At 42.0% G+C, this 18406-nt stretch overlaps 1 protein-coding gene across 1 annotated transcript; it reads right to left on the bottom strand.

Moving 5' to 3' along the window:
• Positions 1 to 4417: 4417 nt before the first annotated feature.
• Positions 4418 to 17938, bottom strand: LOC111662158 (ras-related protein Rap-2a). Its single transcript, XM_023415929.2, has 2 exons — positions 17005 to 17938; positions 4418 to 6234 (listed from the first exon to the last, which is right to left on the bottom strand). The coding sequence occupies exons 1-2, from the start codon at positions 17316 to 17318 to the stop codon at positions 5997 to 5999; spliced, it is 552 nt and encodes a 183-aa protein (XP_023271697.1). The 5' UTR covers positions 17319 to 17938; the 3' UTR covers positions 4418 to 5996.
• Positions 17939 to 18406: the final 468 nt, after the last annotated feature.

Below are 18406 nucleotides of genomic sequence, written 5' to 3'. Positions count from 1 at the left end.
CCTACGCTGTGAAACTCTGGGGGTTGTTTTTGAGCTGATTTTATTTTTATTTTCCAGTCTGTTCCCTGCTGAGAATTCAATGTCTCATGGTGCTGCCTAGCATTCCTTGAAAGTCATTCTTGCTTCCACTCAGCAAGGACTTGTGGAAAAATGGACGCTGCAGTGCACAAAGGCATTTTAAAAAACACCAATCCAAGGGATAAAGCTGCGCAGCAACTATTAGGCGGATTCCTGTGAAGCATTCATTCTCATTAAACCTCTGTCACTGGACAACAAGGATATTGTACCACATTTACTACAAACACAAATGAAGCTGCTGGAGACCGAGTGATGCCAAAGGGATTCTGGTTCCTAATGAACCCCGCTGAGACCTCACACCATCAGGTCCTTCACACGTCCGCCCTGCCTCATCAGGGTGGATAAAGCACCTCGGCAAAGCAAGACAGGCCACACAGACTCGCTCTGTACTAACTCGCTTACATCAGGTGGCTGGAGGTGGATGCTGACAAGCGCCTCAGAGGAGATGTTGGCACACACTTCCCCAGATCTATTAACTGGTGTTTCCCCCAACAGGCCATTCCTCCAGAATTAGTCAGGGGGCAAACCAAGGAGAAAATGAGACCAAAGTCTGTATATATCTAATCATCCCCTAAAACCATTTTAGCTTCAAATCTAATTTTTGGTTCCTCAGCCTTCCCGACACGAGGGATAAACTCCTAATCCATGTTACATGTTATAAATATACTTTATTTTACTACTGAGTATTAGATTCTGTCATTTCTTTTAGAACCTGTTTTATGTTACGATACTCTGGATAGCACATTTTAATTTATTTTAGAAAACTGCAATCTCAAATTCTCTGTTAAAAGCCAGCGTTACGGTTTGTTCTGTGTTTCATCAGATGCTGTGATCTAACTTTGAATTACAGCTGGGGAAAGTTCAAAGATGAAGGTATCTCTAAAGACAGACTGTCTCAAACAAAAGCCTGATATTCTCTTAGGAGGTTAATAAAAAATGTACACTTTGAAATTGAAATTTTCATCTCCCTTTCAGATGATAAATAAAATAAAATAAACATCACCTAGTTTTAAGTTGGTCCAGAGTTATCTGATGTGCGGTAAGCACGTTCTTCATCTTTAATTTTTCTCACATCGCCTGCATTTCCCCAGCATCTGACTGAATCACACTGCTCTGAAGAGGATTTCTGGTTTAAAAGAGTTTACAATTCACATTTAAATACTTTATTATGAAGCTCAAAGGCATTTACCAGGTTCAAGCAAGTAGCTCCATATATCAAGCAATACTATTTATCTGCATAGTCAGTATCCTTATCTATAATTCCACTGCAGAACCATTTAGTCTTTCGGGATGATTCATGATGAATCATAATGGATTTGTTCCTCTCCCACTCATAAAAATGTGTTTTTGTGTATTCAGGTGCCATGACAGGTCTGTGCACTGCTTAGCTACAGAACATCAGGCTTATTGAAACTTAATACACGTTCTGTTTACTATGCAGTTTTTAATTTCGAGCTGAAACGGAAGTTTTCATCCAAAAATCAGGAAACTGTAACGTCCGCAGACTTTATCTGTACTGTGTCTAGTTAGAGTTTAAGACACTGGTAACGCTGCATTGCTTTCTAATGTAATGTAATGTAGCAGTTGTCATTTCTCCTATGAAGGCATATTTTATATTATCACAACTGTGTTTTACTCTATTGTCATCCAATAGCTGTTTGTACACCAGCCTCCACTTAGGGGTGTCCAAATGAGGAATTATAGCTGTTAACAAATACATTACTATACACTCATGTCTGCTTATAGCTACATTCTAGACTAGAAATGCCAAATACTGGGACATAAAACAAAGTGTCTTTTCTCTTCATCAGAAATGCTCCATGCTTCTGTTAAAGTCATGTTGCAGTGCCAAAGTCGTCCCATCCCCCTTTCCAAACTAGGCTCTGACCTCTGCCCCACAATTTATTTTCTCAGTGGATTTTTGTCCCTAAGTGTCTTTCTGGAGAAACAAAAAAGAAATTAACAAGAGTTTTTGTCCATGTCCTAAGCTAAATTGGTAGTTTCTACAGTACTGGACAGTAAAATTTGAGCAGACTGACATTTTAACAGAGATAAAAACGACTGTTATTTTGTCGGCCTCTCCCATGAGTCTCAGCCAAAGTAGAGCTTTAAAAGCCTCATAGGATCTGTGGTCGCTGAATGCTAAAAAAACAGTTTGGTTATCTTTAGCACAAGCTTTGGACAGACCATTCCCTGTTGCCTGAAATGCTAGAGAAAAAGAGATCCGAACAAATAGTTGATTCGAAGTATGTAACACAGAGTTGGTTTGAGCACAATCATAACAGAAAGCACACAACCCCTCTCCTCCTTAACTAAAGAGGGGGAAGGGCAAACAAGGCAGAAATGTCAGTCGGCGTCACTTTATTCAGTAATTCAATGACATCAGGCTGAAAAACAGGATCAGACCATAGAGTTACTTCTTATTATTAGAGGGAAAAGACAAGAACTGGTGCGTTGGACAGAGCCGTGTGACACTTTTATTTAAGCTAGCGCCACACATAGCCACCTACACTGACAAGGGTACTGACATTTTCAGACCGCGGCAGGGCTTTAATGAACCCGCAGCTGAAGCAGCCACCATCAGACCCAGTAAAACCTAACAGCAGTATACCTTGGCTGAGTCGAGCTGGAATAATGCATGTGCAGCAGTGACTATGTTTGGACGTCTTTTCTTGAGTCTGAAATTCCTGCAAACCACCAAAAGAACTGTGTGTTAGGGAAGAAGACAGTGTTGCCTAGGGCTACCACGCTCAAGAGGAAGCTCTCCTCAGTTATCTTCAACGTCAGAACCGCAGTAAGCAGCATGACGGCTCCATCGCTCTCGCGTCGAGCCGTGGGAGAGAGCTGGCTCCCATAAAGAATCGCCGTCTCTCTCTTTGCCACTGGACAACAAAATGACACCCGTTGGAGGAGAACAGGACCATGCTCTTGTTCGACATTGTTCAAACCACAAGCTGGCCAGTCGCAAGTTGGAAGGGACCTGGGCAAAGTGCTTGGTGGTGAATAACTGAGGGGGATTTTGGTGCAGTTGATGATGATGAAGATCTGAGCTAAAGTCGTGATGCTGTTTAAAAACTTCGACAGCCTTCAGTCCTCTCTGCCCTGCTGTTAGTACAGACATTTCTGAACTGACCCTTTCAGCTACCTCATGCACTCGCCTCTTCTGTTGAGCTGCGACGTTTAGCTGGGGATGATGGGAGATGTTAGACAACGTTTGATTGCTTTTCAAAAGACTACAGTTCTTATCAAGACATATGAAGTGAGCCACAATACATACAGTTGAGTTTCTGAGGCTGTATTTTGAGTTTTTAGCATAGTTACGAATGTGAATGGTGTTTTGGATGAGGTTTTAGAGTTTGATCGGCACTCTCTATGGCTGACCAAAGTCTTGGTTTGCCCTGTCAAAGATTGCTTTACTAAGTTGCCTGAACAGCCTGATAATCAGACTGAATTTATATTTTGTTTCACTTCTTTCATTCAGCCTGACTCAGATGAAACAGAAATTGCAGTAGTGATGGTGAGGGGCATGAACTTTTTCTATTTTTGTAAGTCAACTTGCACCAACTTACATGGCAGCGTCAATGTCATCAACGCTTGGAACCACCAACCAAGCATGCCGAGCTGCCAGGAAGATGTAACGGACCGCATGTGGATTCGCTGCGTCTACGGAACCCAGGGAGGCAGTGCGGCATCAGAGCGGAGGGTGGGTGCAAGGTCATCCTCGCCCGCAGCGGTAGTCATCTCAACACGTGTTTGTGTTGCTTTTCAGCTGGTGAGGAAGCAAGGCCAAGTGGTGTCAAGGTGTTTGTGGCACACACTCATCGTGTAAAGCAGAGGGTTTTCGAACCGTTGTTGATTCACATATTGTTAGATTCAGTGGGACTACACTCCCCGAGGATATCATTATCTCTGTTGTCCATCCATAAATAAACTCCCATAAATAAAATAAAAAAAAGACGCTCATTATAAGTCCGGAACTTGCCTGAGCATCATCATATTTTTATGTTTTCTTCAGTATCAAAGTAATCCATTGATAGTTGTCTGTACATCAGGGGGTCCATCATAAACAGGAACTGCTAACCGCTAACTTCGCATACTTTTAACAGTGCCAATTTATCAGCTAACGGGGGGGGGGGGGTTGTCTACGGTGTCAGACTTTGAAAACCTCTGCTTTATACGAGAGTGTTCAAGCGGCCTCTGTGAAATATAAAAGAAATGTTCAAATAGTTATGTAGAGTAGAAAAAGCACAAACGAAAAAAGAAGCAGTTTGGTTACACAACAGAGGAATGAGCGTGTCAGTCCATTCACTTTCATTTCACTCAAGCTTGGTAGCCTCAGTTGAGTGTTGAACGCACTTTTATTGTTTAGGTGTCAAATGTAACAGTGTCACCATTCAGAGAGGGAATAAAGAGTAAATGGTCACATAAAAAAATATAAAATCAACAATGAAAATGGTTACACGGGGAGAGTCTGGTTCCCGTGGCAACACAGATGTACAGTTGAGACAATGTCCAGATCCAGACGTGTATGTGTTTGGTTTGCACATTTCCACAGCCTATATTAATCTCAAACAATAAGAGTCCTTTTTTTGTTTACTAGCCATGCATACAGTTGACAATTCCACATGTGTTGAGTCAGTGTCTTCATAGGAGCTGGCACTTTCAATACAAAATATTTACACTACCATTTATTATTCTTAGTATCATCGCCTTCGTCGTTACTATTTGTTACTATGGATTTGAATACTCTGAGCACATAAAGAATGGGATCAGGATGTTGAAACGCTTGAGAACCCCATTTCATATTGATACCAGAGGAGAGAAAAAGAAAAATGCAAAGTATGACAAATGTTGGCATCTTCACTTTAAATGTCACCCATTCCTGAAAAGAGTTTCGAGAGATCGTCTGTAGAGATATTCAAACACTGAAAAGATGAACTGTTTGTCCCATAAGGATGAAGCAGTTAGTTATACTACCACTCAGCGATCTGCCATCAGTCTTCCCCCAGGAGGAAAACAAAACATCACACGATATGTGACTCCGCTATGTTTACCATTATATCTCAAAAGTGAGAAAATAGGAAAGAGATGACTGCACCAAATGTTTGAAGAAAAGACACTGACTTATCCACTGTTTTCTCTCCATTCCTTTTTTTAACAGCTGAAAATGTATATATATATATATATATATATATATATATATATATAATAGAGGTGCTTTCAGGTCACCTCTTTGGTTCAGCCCTGTGATGAAAAACCTCCCAATGACCACTACACAGACAAAGCTGGGAGAAAAAAAGTGTACATACTGCAAATAAAATACTCCTCAGTGTTTGAAACAACTGGATCCCAGAAATCTGTTATTGGGTTAGTGTACAGTAGCTACTTGCAACCGAGTCAGGGTAATAATAATAATAATAATAATAATAAAAAAATGCATCTCTGTGTTTTGTGCGAAACAGACAAAACCAGGAGAAAACTTTTTTTTTAACTCATTTATATCAGATTGTTTAACAACCTAAAGAGTAGTGATCCTGATCTGTGATTCTTTGCTGATGAGAGGATGAAAACAAACAACAAAAGAGAGTAACATAAGGCGAGGGCACGTTCCTTTTTGTCATTTGTCAATTTCTCTTGCAGCAAATTCCTGGCATTCCTCATTCAAAACGTATTCATTACTCACATGTCGTTATTAATAATCATGTCACTGTAGATTTTATGCTCCATAGAGTTAACATCCATTGCGTTCAACCATGAATTTATCTTCCGTTTAATTGGCATGTGCATGTGTGTGTGTGTGTGTGTGTGTGTGTGTGTGTGTGTGTGTGTATCCGAGTGTGTATCTCTCTGCTGTGAGTCGAAAGTAGACTTTTTTTTTTTTTTTTTTTTGCCTGGCCTGTTCCTGGAGGCCCCCGGGGCTATTGTATATTGCAAGAAGAGCAGCAGGGGTCATCCTTGTCTGGCTGGGCGGCGTAGTCCATCTGCCGAACGATCTCAGCGAACAGTTCGTCTACCATGGTTTTGCTCTTGGCTGATGTCTCCATGAACGGGCAGCCCCACTCCTCAGCCAGGGCCTGGCCTTCACTGGACGATACCTCGCGCTCGCTCTCCAGGTCCACCTTGTTCCCCACCAGGATCACAGGAACCTTCTCGTACCTGAGGACAGACACAGACGCACGAATAAGACTCAGCAAAAAACTGATGCTGACAAGCTGTACGGAGGCAATCACTGCGTTTTTTGAGCCCTAGCATTTTTCCTGAACTTACAGTTTAACAGGCAATTACCCTTTCAGAACTTGGTAATAACAGATGCTTTATGCTTCAACAGGCTTTTAATTGCACTACTGAATAAACCTTTACACTTTGCATGAGAAAATCCTTTACTTAATGTCATTATTTAATTATCCATAATCCATAAATTTTCTCTCTGTGTAGCAGACTACTGAAATATGACCCTTTAAAACAGTCATTCAAACAGCCGTCTTTCAATGGCAACAATGGAAAATCTAGCCTCATTCATTAATTGCTTCTCCCCGTTCAAGGGAGTCAGGCAGAATTAGGCAAAAGGCAGGGAAGCAACCTGACTGGGTCACTGATCTATCACAGGACAGACATTCACACTGAATCTGAGTAATATAGATGAAATTAATAATGTGACAGTTACTAAGTACTCACATGCAGGCACAAACACACACACACACACACACACACACACACACACACACACACATACACACACCTTAACATATATGTACAGTATGTTTACAGTTAAAAACAAATCCCATAATAAAAAATAAAAAAATCTCAATCATAAATTTTTAAATGTATTTTATATTTATTCCTGAGCTAATGATAGAAGTATTACATTCTCATCCAGCCCTAATCTCATCATCAGGATTTAAACACAACAAATAAAGATGAAAATGACATCGAACTTTTAGACATTTTCTGGCTGTAATTTGTGTTTTCAGATAGTTCACTTTAGTTTGTAAAACATACTGAAGCGCCAGAACAGAAAAACATGCATCTTTTTCTTCTGCTTTTGGTTTAATGGCAGTTGGCACTTCCCAATGTTGTATTACAGCCAAATTCTAGTGAAGAGTGTGATCGAATTAAGTTTTGACAGATATACAAAGTCAGTCTTAGCAAGGATAGAAAATTTTAATTTCATGGCACATTTAATTGCAAGTAAAATCAAGTCTGCACCTTTCCTTCTTTGGTTTACGTAGCACTTTTCATGATGTGTAAACTGTCATGTCTCTCTGACATATTTTGCTGGCTGTTTTCAGTGATGGCATCATATGAAGTGGTTTTTTGAATCAATTTTCGTATAAAATTGCCACCTCTAGAGCCATGCCACGCCGCTAAAAATTCAATAATACAAAAATGTGGATGAAAATATCAGTTAAAAAACACTACTGAGTATATTTTACTTTGAAGTACCACACACTCAGGAACTCATTTGTTTTCTGCCCACCATCTGTCTCCCTCTCACTCGTCTTGTCACTTTCACTTTCTGGGCTGTTCTCGTTCTAAGTACTTACAATGAGTATTGTTAAAAATGCAGTTAACACTCCTCTTTTTCCGCAGGAAGCGATATATTTGAAAATCAACTTAAATAGAACCGTTTCATTAAAAGAATTCAAGCGTTTATTTTTTCAGTGGAAATCTGGAATGAGGGATGAGAATTAAAAAAAAAAAAAAAGTGATCACGGAGAAAGGTGGAGGTCAAATATTTGTTCTTGGCAAAGGTTGAAAATCATATGTCAGTTGTTTTTGAAGAGAGTACTTTCCTTTGCTTCTCCACACTACAACATCAGTCTGGCTGCTGCAAAATCACTCACTTGGTAAAGTATTTTCAAAAAGCTCAGCTGGGCGCAAAATGTGGGTTTACTGTGGGTGGATGGAAAGAAAATGATGGGTTTTTTTTTGTTTTTTTTTTAATGGTTCTACTTTGATGTACACATGGTCTTTGACTGTGGGAGGAAGCTTTTCACATTAAGAACCAGGGCAGCACCTTCTCGCTGTGAGGAGCTAAATGCTGAAACCTTCACGCCGCCCACCCTGCCTCATGTATGTAAGCGTAAAGCCTGACCCAGCGGAGAACAGGAAATGAGTCGTATAGCTCTGACCCCTGAGGATAGGAAGTTCTCATAATCTTTTGAGCTCCGAACTCCCTGCCATGTCGCTGGGGCACAACATGTCACTGTGGAACTGGACTACTTTGTCGGCAGCCAGAGGAGACGGTCAGTTTAACTAAATAGGCTACTGCTCTATAATTATAAAGAGGAACGGCTGTGACGCAGTTTCACCGATAATAATCACTGCATCGGGTTTTGAGATTGGGGAAACATGGCGGGCCTCTGAGCCTGTTTGTACACATCAGAAGAGATAACGAAAATCAAAAACATCACAGAGATAGCAGATCATGCGTATTCACGTCCTTTGGTAAACAACAGGTTATTTCTTTCATCCTTAGCTGCATGAGGCTAGCAAGGGAGCGCTTTCCATTTGCTGGACCCGTTGTTTGAAGTGAGTTTAAATGTCTCTGACTGCAACACTGAGCAACATCCGACCAGAGTCATACACCTGCACAACCACCAACATCATTAGGGTTTTAAAATGCTGCCCTCGCTCGACGAAATATACAAGCTTCTAAATTATTTATAGAGGAAAAAAAATCATCCTCGTCCTTGATTGCCATGGTAACAGGTATACAAGGAAATTACTAATGCAGGAGAGATAGGGCAACTGCAGGAGCAGAAAGTGTGATACTTTTCCAAGTCGGGCAGCCTGAGCTTCTCTCGGAGGCCAGGGGGCTGCAGGTTTCAGCATTAAATAAGCTTAAACCTGCCGAGAATAAGAAGCCAACTTTGATCTAGTCATGAATACATTATCCAGAGTGAACTTTAATCTCTATCCTGTCCTGTTCCCAGGATCGGCTCACCAGCCGAGAGGAACTACCAGGATTTAAGAGATGATCGCAGAGGTTGGTCGGTGTGTGCCTCTTCTTCGAGCTCGGAGGCAACTTGAATGAGAAACTACAGCACAGAGCGCCCAGGTCTCATTCACTGCATTCCTGGTGTCTATAAAAACAGCAAGGCCGTGATTTTCCTGACGGCTATTTTGGACCACTTCTAGCTGGTGGTAGGCAATTTTTGCCTGGAACCTTGTATTCCCTTTCCACCTTCACTGAAAAAGAACCCCAAACATAGACATTGGCAAGCAAATTGAAAGGCAGACCTTTTGCTTTTACAGCTGCATTCATTTAGGAGAAGCCACAGGGGGCTCAGCATTTAGTTGGGGTAATGGGACCATTTGGGTGTCTCCTCTTTTGCCCCAGGCTGTGGTTTTATCTCAAATCTCCCACTTTAGATCTCTCTCGGAGGCCTGTGGCCACCTAACTATCTTATATATATTATCTACTATCACTTGCTGTTTCATCCCAGCTCTCACTTTCTTGCCCCAGTTGTTTCCTGTTCCAGAAAAAGGCACGGTTTAACATGGTTGGTAACTGAGCTCTGTGTAAGGATTCAAGGCTTTAAAATGAGAATTAGAAGCAAACTCTCATTATTGTCAATAATATAACAATAATATAACATCAATTAATCATTTGGTCTGTACAATACGAGTAAAGAGTGCAAAGTGCCCATCACAAGTTTATAGAGAGCACAGCGACGTCCTGCAATGTTTTGTTTGTATGAACCGAGAGTGCAAAAACTAGAAAACCAGTCACGATTGCGAAGCTGGAACCAAAGTTGCCGATTCATTTTCTGTTAACTGACTAATCAGTTAATTGACAACTTGTTTCAGCTCTATATAATAGTAGTTATTATCAAATTGTATCTTGTGTTTTAAGGTGTTACACCCAGACAAGATGTAAATGGATGCAGATTCTCAGTCCACTGGTGTCATGTAAAGCAGTGCTGCTGTTACAAGAGCTTCCTACACATCAAACCTCAGACAGCAAATATAACAAACTAGCTATAATTATCACGGATGTCCCACACAGCAGGAGGAATTCAAGAAAAGTCAGTCCAGAAGAGTCATGCCAAACATCAAAGTGTGTTGCATGTTTTCTTTTTTACTTCTTTTAACCATAATGGTGGATTTGACTTGGTCGGCTGTATGCAAGTTAAACAGCTCATTTAGGCCTCATCATAACAGGAGCACAGCACAAAGACATCTGGTACCAAAGGAGAGGGTCTATATATAGTCATAATAACAGAGGAGGAAACCGGCGGTCCCAAGAGGTGTGAGATGGTGGCTGCCACGGATACCGAGGCTCCCAGGACCTCAGGATAAAGGGTGTCGGCCACACTGTGTCTGGACCCGACGGTAGCCGCTGAGAGGAAGCGAGGCTCGTCCGTAACGCAGAACACACACAGAGCCGGTTACATGGTTTAGACACGAGCCTCAAAAAGACAAATGAATAACTGAGTCCGGTTGTGTTTCTGCTGCGACACAAACAGCACAAACAACATGTCATGCTTTAGCCTTCAGCTTGTGAGCCTAACGGCGCCCGCACTGGAGCACTCTGACTGCAAACACCCATGTGAGCTCGCCCCAGACACACCTTATCTATAATGCATGATGCATCAACTCACACTGGCCTTGCTGACGGACGGTGGAACCTGGCTGCTCAAGAGTCTCTGGATCTGACTCGAGACAACACCGTCAGGAGGAGGGAGGAAACGGGTCGCGTGCCGGGCCTCCTCCCAACGGCTCTTTTGAGGAGGGTCTTCAGTTTAGACAGTGGAGAGAATTCAGCTGAGTCAGAGAGAAGCAATAAGCCTCCTCTCTTTTTAGCACAAAATCAGGACAAAGAAAGACTTAATCAGGAACAGATTTCTAAAGAGTCTTTTGTAAACATGCCTCGACAACCACATGCAGATTTCTGCTTTTGAAAGTAATCGTTGAAAAGAAAAAAAAAAGACAATATCACGAGAGTCTCTTTTGGATTCTCTGAAGGTTATGAAAACTAATTCTCTGCTTCCTGTTACCTTCAAAATCTGATGTTATTCACAGATGGTAAAGACACTGGCCAAGAAACGTCAAAATGGACAAGATAAATGCGTACGGAACTCGACAGACTCTACAGTCATCCTTGGATCTGATGTATTGCAGCAATAATGGAGCAGACTACGAGCTCCCTGGGGGTAATTATGCCGTCTGAAACAAATTCCTCCTCTTACTGTACAAAGTGGAAGGCTGAAAATCTGAAAATCAAAGTGCCACTCAATCAAAAAAAAATGTGTTCAGATTGCCTTTCTGTAAGAGAGAGGTAACAAAGGAGAGAAGGAAACTTTGAATAGTTCACAGACTCATCCATAAGTTTTATAACAGAATATGGCACAAGTGACACGTTGTACATTCTCTGCTGAAGTCTGATACTTCACTCTGAGGAAATGATTCCAGTATTGACACTAGACTTACCAGCCTAATGTCAGAGAGGAAAAAAAAAAAATTCAACATGCAACTTTAGAAATCAAATTACACCACCATAAAGTACGATGTGTCAATTTGTTGTCAGTGTTCGATGACCAACTCACAGCATATACACTCGCCAAGCACTTTTTTAGGAAGATCATACTCGGTAGTTTTGCTCTCAGAACAGCCTCGATGATTTCACAAGATGTTGGAAACGCTCCTTTGAGATTCTCCTCCACGTTGACACGATTGCATCACACCATCTCTGCAGGTCTGTCAGCTGCAGCGCTTCCCATTCTACCACATCCTAAACGAGCCGTACTGGATTCAGATCTGCTGACTTGGAAGGCCACTGAAGTTCACTGAACTCACTGTCATGTTCACGAAATCAGTTTGAGATGACTTTTAAGTTACTTTCTCATTTCAAGGAAAATAAGGGGTTGTAATAAGTACATTTTGAAAAAATGTGCATCTTAAAATAAAGTGCTTAGTTTTACAAAAATGAAATAGGCCTAAAACATGTAACTTCAGCTTTCTCCTTTTTCTTTTTTTTCTCCTCCACATCTTCACAGTCTGAACAATTGTTATAATAAAGTATAGTAAACGCATGGATAAGCAGGTGTACAGGTGTTCCTAATGAAGTGCTTGGTGAGCTGGATTAGGCTGCACAAAACTGAAGAGCTTATTAGCTGCCTGTTTTTGACTCTTCTGGGATTTTTTTTTTTTTTTTTAGTATAAACACTCACTGTATGACTTAAATAACAAAAAAGCTATAAACCACTTATGCCTGCACAGCTGGTGGCCTGAGTTTTTATAATTGTTTGTTGTTTTTTTTCTCCCTTGTCATTATCCATGGAAACCGCTTAAAAATCCATTTCAGTTTGTAATGGGTTTCTAAGAATTGACATTTTGTCACCAACTACCAAGCACTGTTTGACATCATCTTTAACCTCTGTGAGTAGCTTTGCGGCACAGTACAGAACCGGACTTTATGCGACACATGGGCTCTTGTCAAGCTGTAATGTGACAGCTACATGTAATTTATACATTTCCGCACTGAAACACAAACACACACCGAAGGAATAGTGGTGGCGCTAGTGGAAAAGTCAGTGGATTAACGTCAGTAGTACTGGGAACCACGTACGTACCAATTCTTAGCACAATCCATCCAATAGTTATTGAGATATTGGCCAGTCCACTGGAGTGGTGGACCGGCCAGTCAACTGACCCACATTGCAATCCCTAGAGCTATGTGTGACCCGTTTATTGGGGTAAATTTACAGAAGTTGCTCTCAGTAATTACACCCCTGTACCTAGTATAACCCCACCGTCCATAAGTGAATGACTCCTAAAAGAGATCCTGCTATGACCCAGCACTGCGTAGGGCCTTTAACATATAATTTCTAAAGCCAAGTCCCCTCTTAAGTAACAACCACTGAACTTTAACTCAGCTCTTTCACACAGTTTTCACAACAGACAATAACAAGGATGAAAGAGGATCTTTCTGGGCGAACTGGGAGACTGCTGCTCCTACAGTTATTGATCTTAATCCCTTCAGCCACTTGGCACACGAACAAGCCCTGGAATGGTATCTCCACAGTTTGTTAGCTTTATCACAAGGTTGAAATGAGTGTGTGAATTAAAAATAAGTAGACCAAAGACACCAGACCACTGCAGGATGGCAGTATAAAGTGTATGATACCCTATTTCACCTGTTTCTTCTTCTCCAACCTCTGACCATAGTACTTCTATTGAAATGCTCTATTAAGTCACCAATTACAACATATCCCTGGTGTGCGGTTAAACTGCAGCTGTAGTGAGGAGTGATGAGGTCCCCAGCAGACACAGGCAGGCCAGGGTGTAATCATGTGCACCCATGGCCTCTGTGCTGAAGCCCGACGGTGCCACTAACAGCAGGCACTGATATATGCTGACAGGGTTCAGAGTGAGAGCGACGCACAGCAGTGGCTCTGACCTGAGCGAATGCCGATATGGTCGTGACGGGTCACCAGTGTTTTGGCAGCTGGGAGGGACAAACAGGCAAGAGAAGCGATGACAGCAGTGAGAGGCACGGGAGCAGTTTGACTGCTGATGTTTTACACAACGAAATCCCATTTTACAAATACAGTGTCAAAGACCTGTAACTGCTAAAGCTTTAGTCCGAAAAACATTAAAGGAAAATTCCACCCCCTTTTTTTAAGAGCTATCATCTGTGCTTCATCACTATTCTGGGATGTTCAGTCACTGCAAGTGGTCATTTGTTACTCCTGTGTCTTTCTGATGTCTCATGCTTCTCTTGTCTGCATTGAATGATTTCCTACATTTCCCACAATACCTTTCAACAAGCCCCACAGAACATGCCTGAACTTGTTGTGTTTCAGCTGTGTGTTTCAAGGGAGTGATGGCAAGACTGTGCCAGTTATTTCTCAGTGAGGAAAACAGCAGAATTGTCACTTGTTAAAATTTAAAACACAACGTGTCTTGATGCTACATTGAATTATGGGCTCCTGAGGCCCACAGCATGCACATAAATAGTTATCTGTTCCACTTCTGTTATGGATTCCTCATAGTTTAATTCTTGAAAACTGGTGAAAAATAAGAAACCTAAAACTTTTTCATTCAGACGTTTCGCTGGTTAACCCGCGGAGCAAACACAACACGAAACAAGAGGACCCAGAATCAAATACAATTCTAATGTTGAGTTACATTCAAACTTTTTCAATACTGACGAAAACATGTGAATCCATGTGTTTTGGGTTTTAAACTTGTGTTTATATAGGGACCTTTTTGTGTTTGAAAAAATATGGCAAACTTCTGAAATACTGTACATACCGACTTAAACCAACAATCATACAGCTTTGACTTTGATTAACAAACATATGTTTAAATCATCCGCTCTCTGATCAAATAATAAATAAACAACACTTAGAAACCAAGACAAAAGCATTTGCTGACAACTTTGTAGTTACCAAATTAATTTCCTTGATATAATCACAAGATTTTTTGATTCATTTGTTGCCATTTATTTGTAGCAACCAAAGAAACTATGACTGACTCTGATGGTAGAGGGTTGTGTTTAAGTCTCCTGAATTGATCTTTGATGGTTATAGAAAGTATAGAATTACATGATCTGTAGCGTTCCGATCTCCAGTCACATCATGTGGTTTTCCTCCTGTGCCTATAAAACCATATTAATTGAAAAATGGAAACACATTTAGCGACTACTTTTTTGTTTGTATCCGTGTAGCAGTATGTGTTGACTTTACCATACAGTGTACATTTACAGCCTCTCAGGAACCAGAAGTGATCTTATATAACCACAGTCAACAGAAGCTTTTATAAGCAGAAAACGTGTGTCTGTGTGTTTAAAAAAGCCCTGAACAAACAGCAGAATAAAGCAAGCCTCTCCTGATCTTAAACATAAACCGTCAATTAAATGTTTCATGTTGCAAGGCTCGCAGTGAGTAAGGTCAACTGTGTTAATGTTAGAGGGAAGATGCTGAGGTCTCTAAACGTCAGCTCTTAGAAATTCTTTGATTCAGCTCTTCTTTGAAACTAATTACTGCACAGATGAACAGAAATTCTCGAAATAACCAAAAGAAAATATGTGTACTTCCATTCAAAAACTCCAGTAAGGGAGAACAGCATACCGAATGTGGGTCAGCGTTTTATAACTGAATCAAAGACTATCCATGACCTGACGTTTTTAAAGAAACCCCACTGTTTCCAACACAATCTCAAGTTTCAACCAAGTCCACACAAAGCACAGGACTCTGAAATTAACTACTATGTAGGAGTAGCATGAGAAGTGTGATGCTTTTGCTACAGAAAATAAATTCTGCTGTGACATTAGAGATCAGCACCAGACTCAGTGTTCAGTGTGAAATCACGGAACAGCCTGGCTGCATCTGCTGTGTGAGCACACATGTACACATTTACATTCACGCACGCATGCACGTACGCACGCACACACGCACACACACACACACACACACACACACACACACACACACACACACACAAACACACGCATATACACACACACACACATCAAAACACAGACACAAACACAGCGTAGACTGTACCTACCTCTCCACATTCCCAACTCATATGGGGGAAACATGTTGACCTGATTCTTTCATCCACAGATTTATAGGACTGTTTGTAAGGTGCATGTGAAAAAAAAAAAAAAAAAAACTAAAGGCAACAAACAAAAGTAAACCTCTTTAAGATGAATACGTTTTATCTTAAGGTGACAGGATGTAACCGCACTGTCACAATAAAGAAACACAACACCGCATGATACAACTTCACTGTCCTTATGCTGGGCCTTAATTAAAGTAATTAGCTATATCACTAAACAGTGTGAGCTGTAAGCTGATTTTAATATGTTTCATCATTAGCCTGCTCTGTCTCTCCAGAGCCTATGGGCCTCTCTACATTGACTCACATCCAATGACACCCACCATGACTGATGAACCAACACACTCACAGCCAATACACCAATAATTATCTGGTCAGCAGCATCTACGGCATTGTGTATTTAGGCTTTTATTAAAACATCTCAATTCACCAGGTGAACATACGGTACTGTATGCCTGCACAGTACACTGGCCCCGAGCTAAGAAACACCAATAACATGATGGCACAACCACACAGCCTCAGCTAACCTCTTCCATGTATCAATCAGCAGCTCACTCTGGTGACCTCATATCAGGATCATCCGTGTAACAGCACTCAGACATCAGACAATCTCACACTTTCAATTGTGTCGCTCTTCCTAAAGAGCTTGTGCAGCTTGTTAATTAAAAACACGGCCTCTCCACCGTAGAAGCCGGGCTCACGCCAGCGTGCTTTCCCCAACCCCTACAGTATTTTTGAGCTGTGCCTCCTTGAAGCTCTCTGCAGAGCCTCTGTTGCACTGAATCCTGGGTATCCCTGGCTGGGTGTTTCACTGAGGTTGCAGCATCCGGCACAGTAGACATTCAGAGCTGCAAAGCTGCAGCTTGGCAGATCACAGGGAGCATCTAGCATGTTATGACTGCAAGACAGACTGGTCTTCACTTCACAGTGCTTATGGATAGGATGGGTCAGCACTGCTGGTGCTGTTAAGAGCTGTCACTCCTAAGATGCAACTGTCTAGACTGAAACATTAAGAAGTCTGCAGAAACAGTGAAGAGATGAGGATACCCTAGAAATCACAAATGATTAGTTTTAGAGATGCTGGGACTGCAGTGCAAGGACATTTGCCTGCCAACAAGCATTGTGGGTGAGACCTGGTACACCAAAATAGAACAGGCATGTGGTGTTGTTCTGTAGTCTGCCCTGAAGATGCACAGCATCTCCATCCAAGCACAGTTCTCAGACCAGGCCTATGACCATCCTTCAACTATACAGGGCCCGTAAAGCCAGCATAATATGCGTGAAGAATAATCTCCAACATCCATACTTAAACTATTTGGACATTATCGGTTTCCTGCGCATCATTTCACCAACCTTTTCACTCTTATGATCTGATCCCTCATCGGCTTTATGTCCTGGAAGCTTTGCTGGTTGACAAGGCTGTAGACCAGTATGAATCCTTGACCGTTTTTGATGTAAAGGTCCCGCATGGAGGCGAACTGCTCGGTACCAGCGGTGTCAAGGATTTCCAGTACCGAGGGTGAGGAGTCCACCTCGATCTCCTTGCGGTAAAAATCCTCTATGGTCGGGTCGTACTTCTCAATGAACGTCCCGGTGACAAACTGCACAGTGAGGGCGGATTTCCCGACCCCACCGCTGCCCAGGACCACCACTTTATACTCGCGCATCGTGGATTAAATCAAGTCGTAAGGTATCAATCTCCGCGCGTCATTGAAATGAACTCAAAATGTTCCCGCACGAATCACATTCACCATTCGTGTCCCATTTTGAACGGGTTGTCAATAATATAGTCTTGCTCGCCGCTGCTCAGCTATGGCAGAGCACAAAGACTCGGTGCCCCAAGATGGATTTCATTGTAGAAATTCCCCCATGCAGGCCAGACACTGACAGCTATACGAGCATCCGAGGACTGCAACTGTCCAAAATGTGCACAGGGGAGGAAGAAAATATCGGCCGATGATGTGGACCGTGCGGGTTTTCATCTGCTTAGCTCACCCCTGTCTATGCATCAGAAAAAAAACAAACTTGCTCCATCGAGGACACTGGAAAAACGCTGGGTTCAGCCCCTAGAATGAACTGCAGGCGCAGATTTTGAAGCAGGAAGCCGCCGCGGAAAATCTGCACAAACTAAAACTATTTCGACACTTGATTAAAGAACTTGTGTCTCTTTGTTTCTTTTTCACCATCGCTGGCATGTCTCCGTCTCTCCCCCGCTCTCTGGTGCAATCCTAGCCGCCATACTCTCGGGTGGAGACCCACGGCCGCTGCGTAACCAGCCGGTCCCCGCTCGGCTCCCGTACTGAGAGGGTAAAAAAAAAATAAAATAAAAAAAAAGCATACGGATCCCTCCCTCCGTCAGACGGATGTGCGAGCGGTCCAATGGCTGCCTCCGCTCTCCATACACATCACTTGTGCCTGAATGGGGGACGCACGGAGGCAGCCACTAAAATTCAGCGGCCACATTTCCGTTCATGTGTTAAAATTCCCATCATTCGGTTGCCCCAGTGACATCCAAAGAGAGCTTGTCCAATCACAGAGGCGACTCGAGGATGCGTATCCAAGAGGAGGATAATGCGCCGGATGCTGTTGCTATGGTAACGCTGCATTTGGTTGCTGCTGTCCAAATGTGAGAATGCTGGATAAAAACTGCTTAACCGTGAAACCGAATATTTTTTATTGATAACCCAGACATTAACTGCGTCTGTTTGCCCTCTGGAAATTTTACTTTCAGTTGATGAAAACTTAAAATGAAACT

The sequence above is a fragment of the Seriola lalandi genome, unplaced genomic scaffold (assembly GCF_002814215.2).
Source record: "Seriola lalandi dorsalis isolate HSWRI2012SDOR001 ecotype SW California unplaced genomic scaffold, Sedor1 jcf7180002054559, whole genome shotgun sequence".
In the NCBI taxonomy this organism is placed as follows: domain Eukaryota; kingdom Metazoa; phylum Chordata; class Actinopteri; order Carangiformes; family Carangidae; genus Seriola; species Seriola lalandi.
The sequence above is the reverse complement of the archived record's forward strand: the minus strand, read 5'-3'. Positions and strand labels throughout refer to the sequence as shown.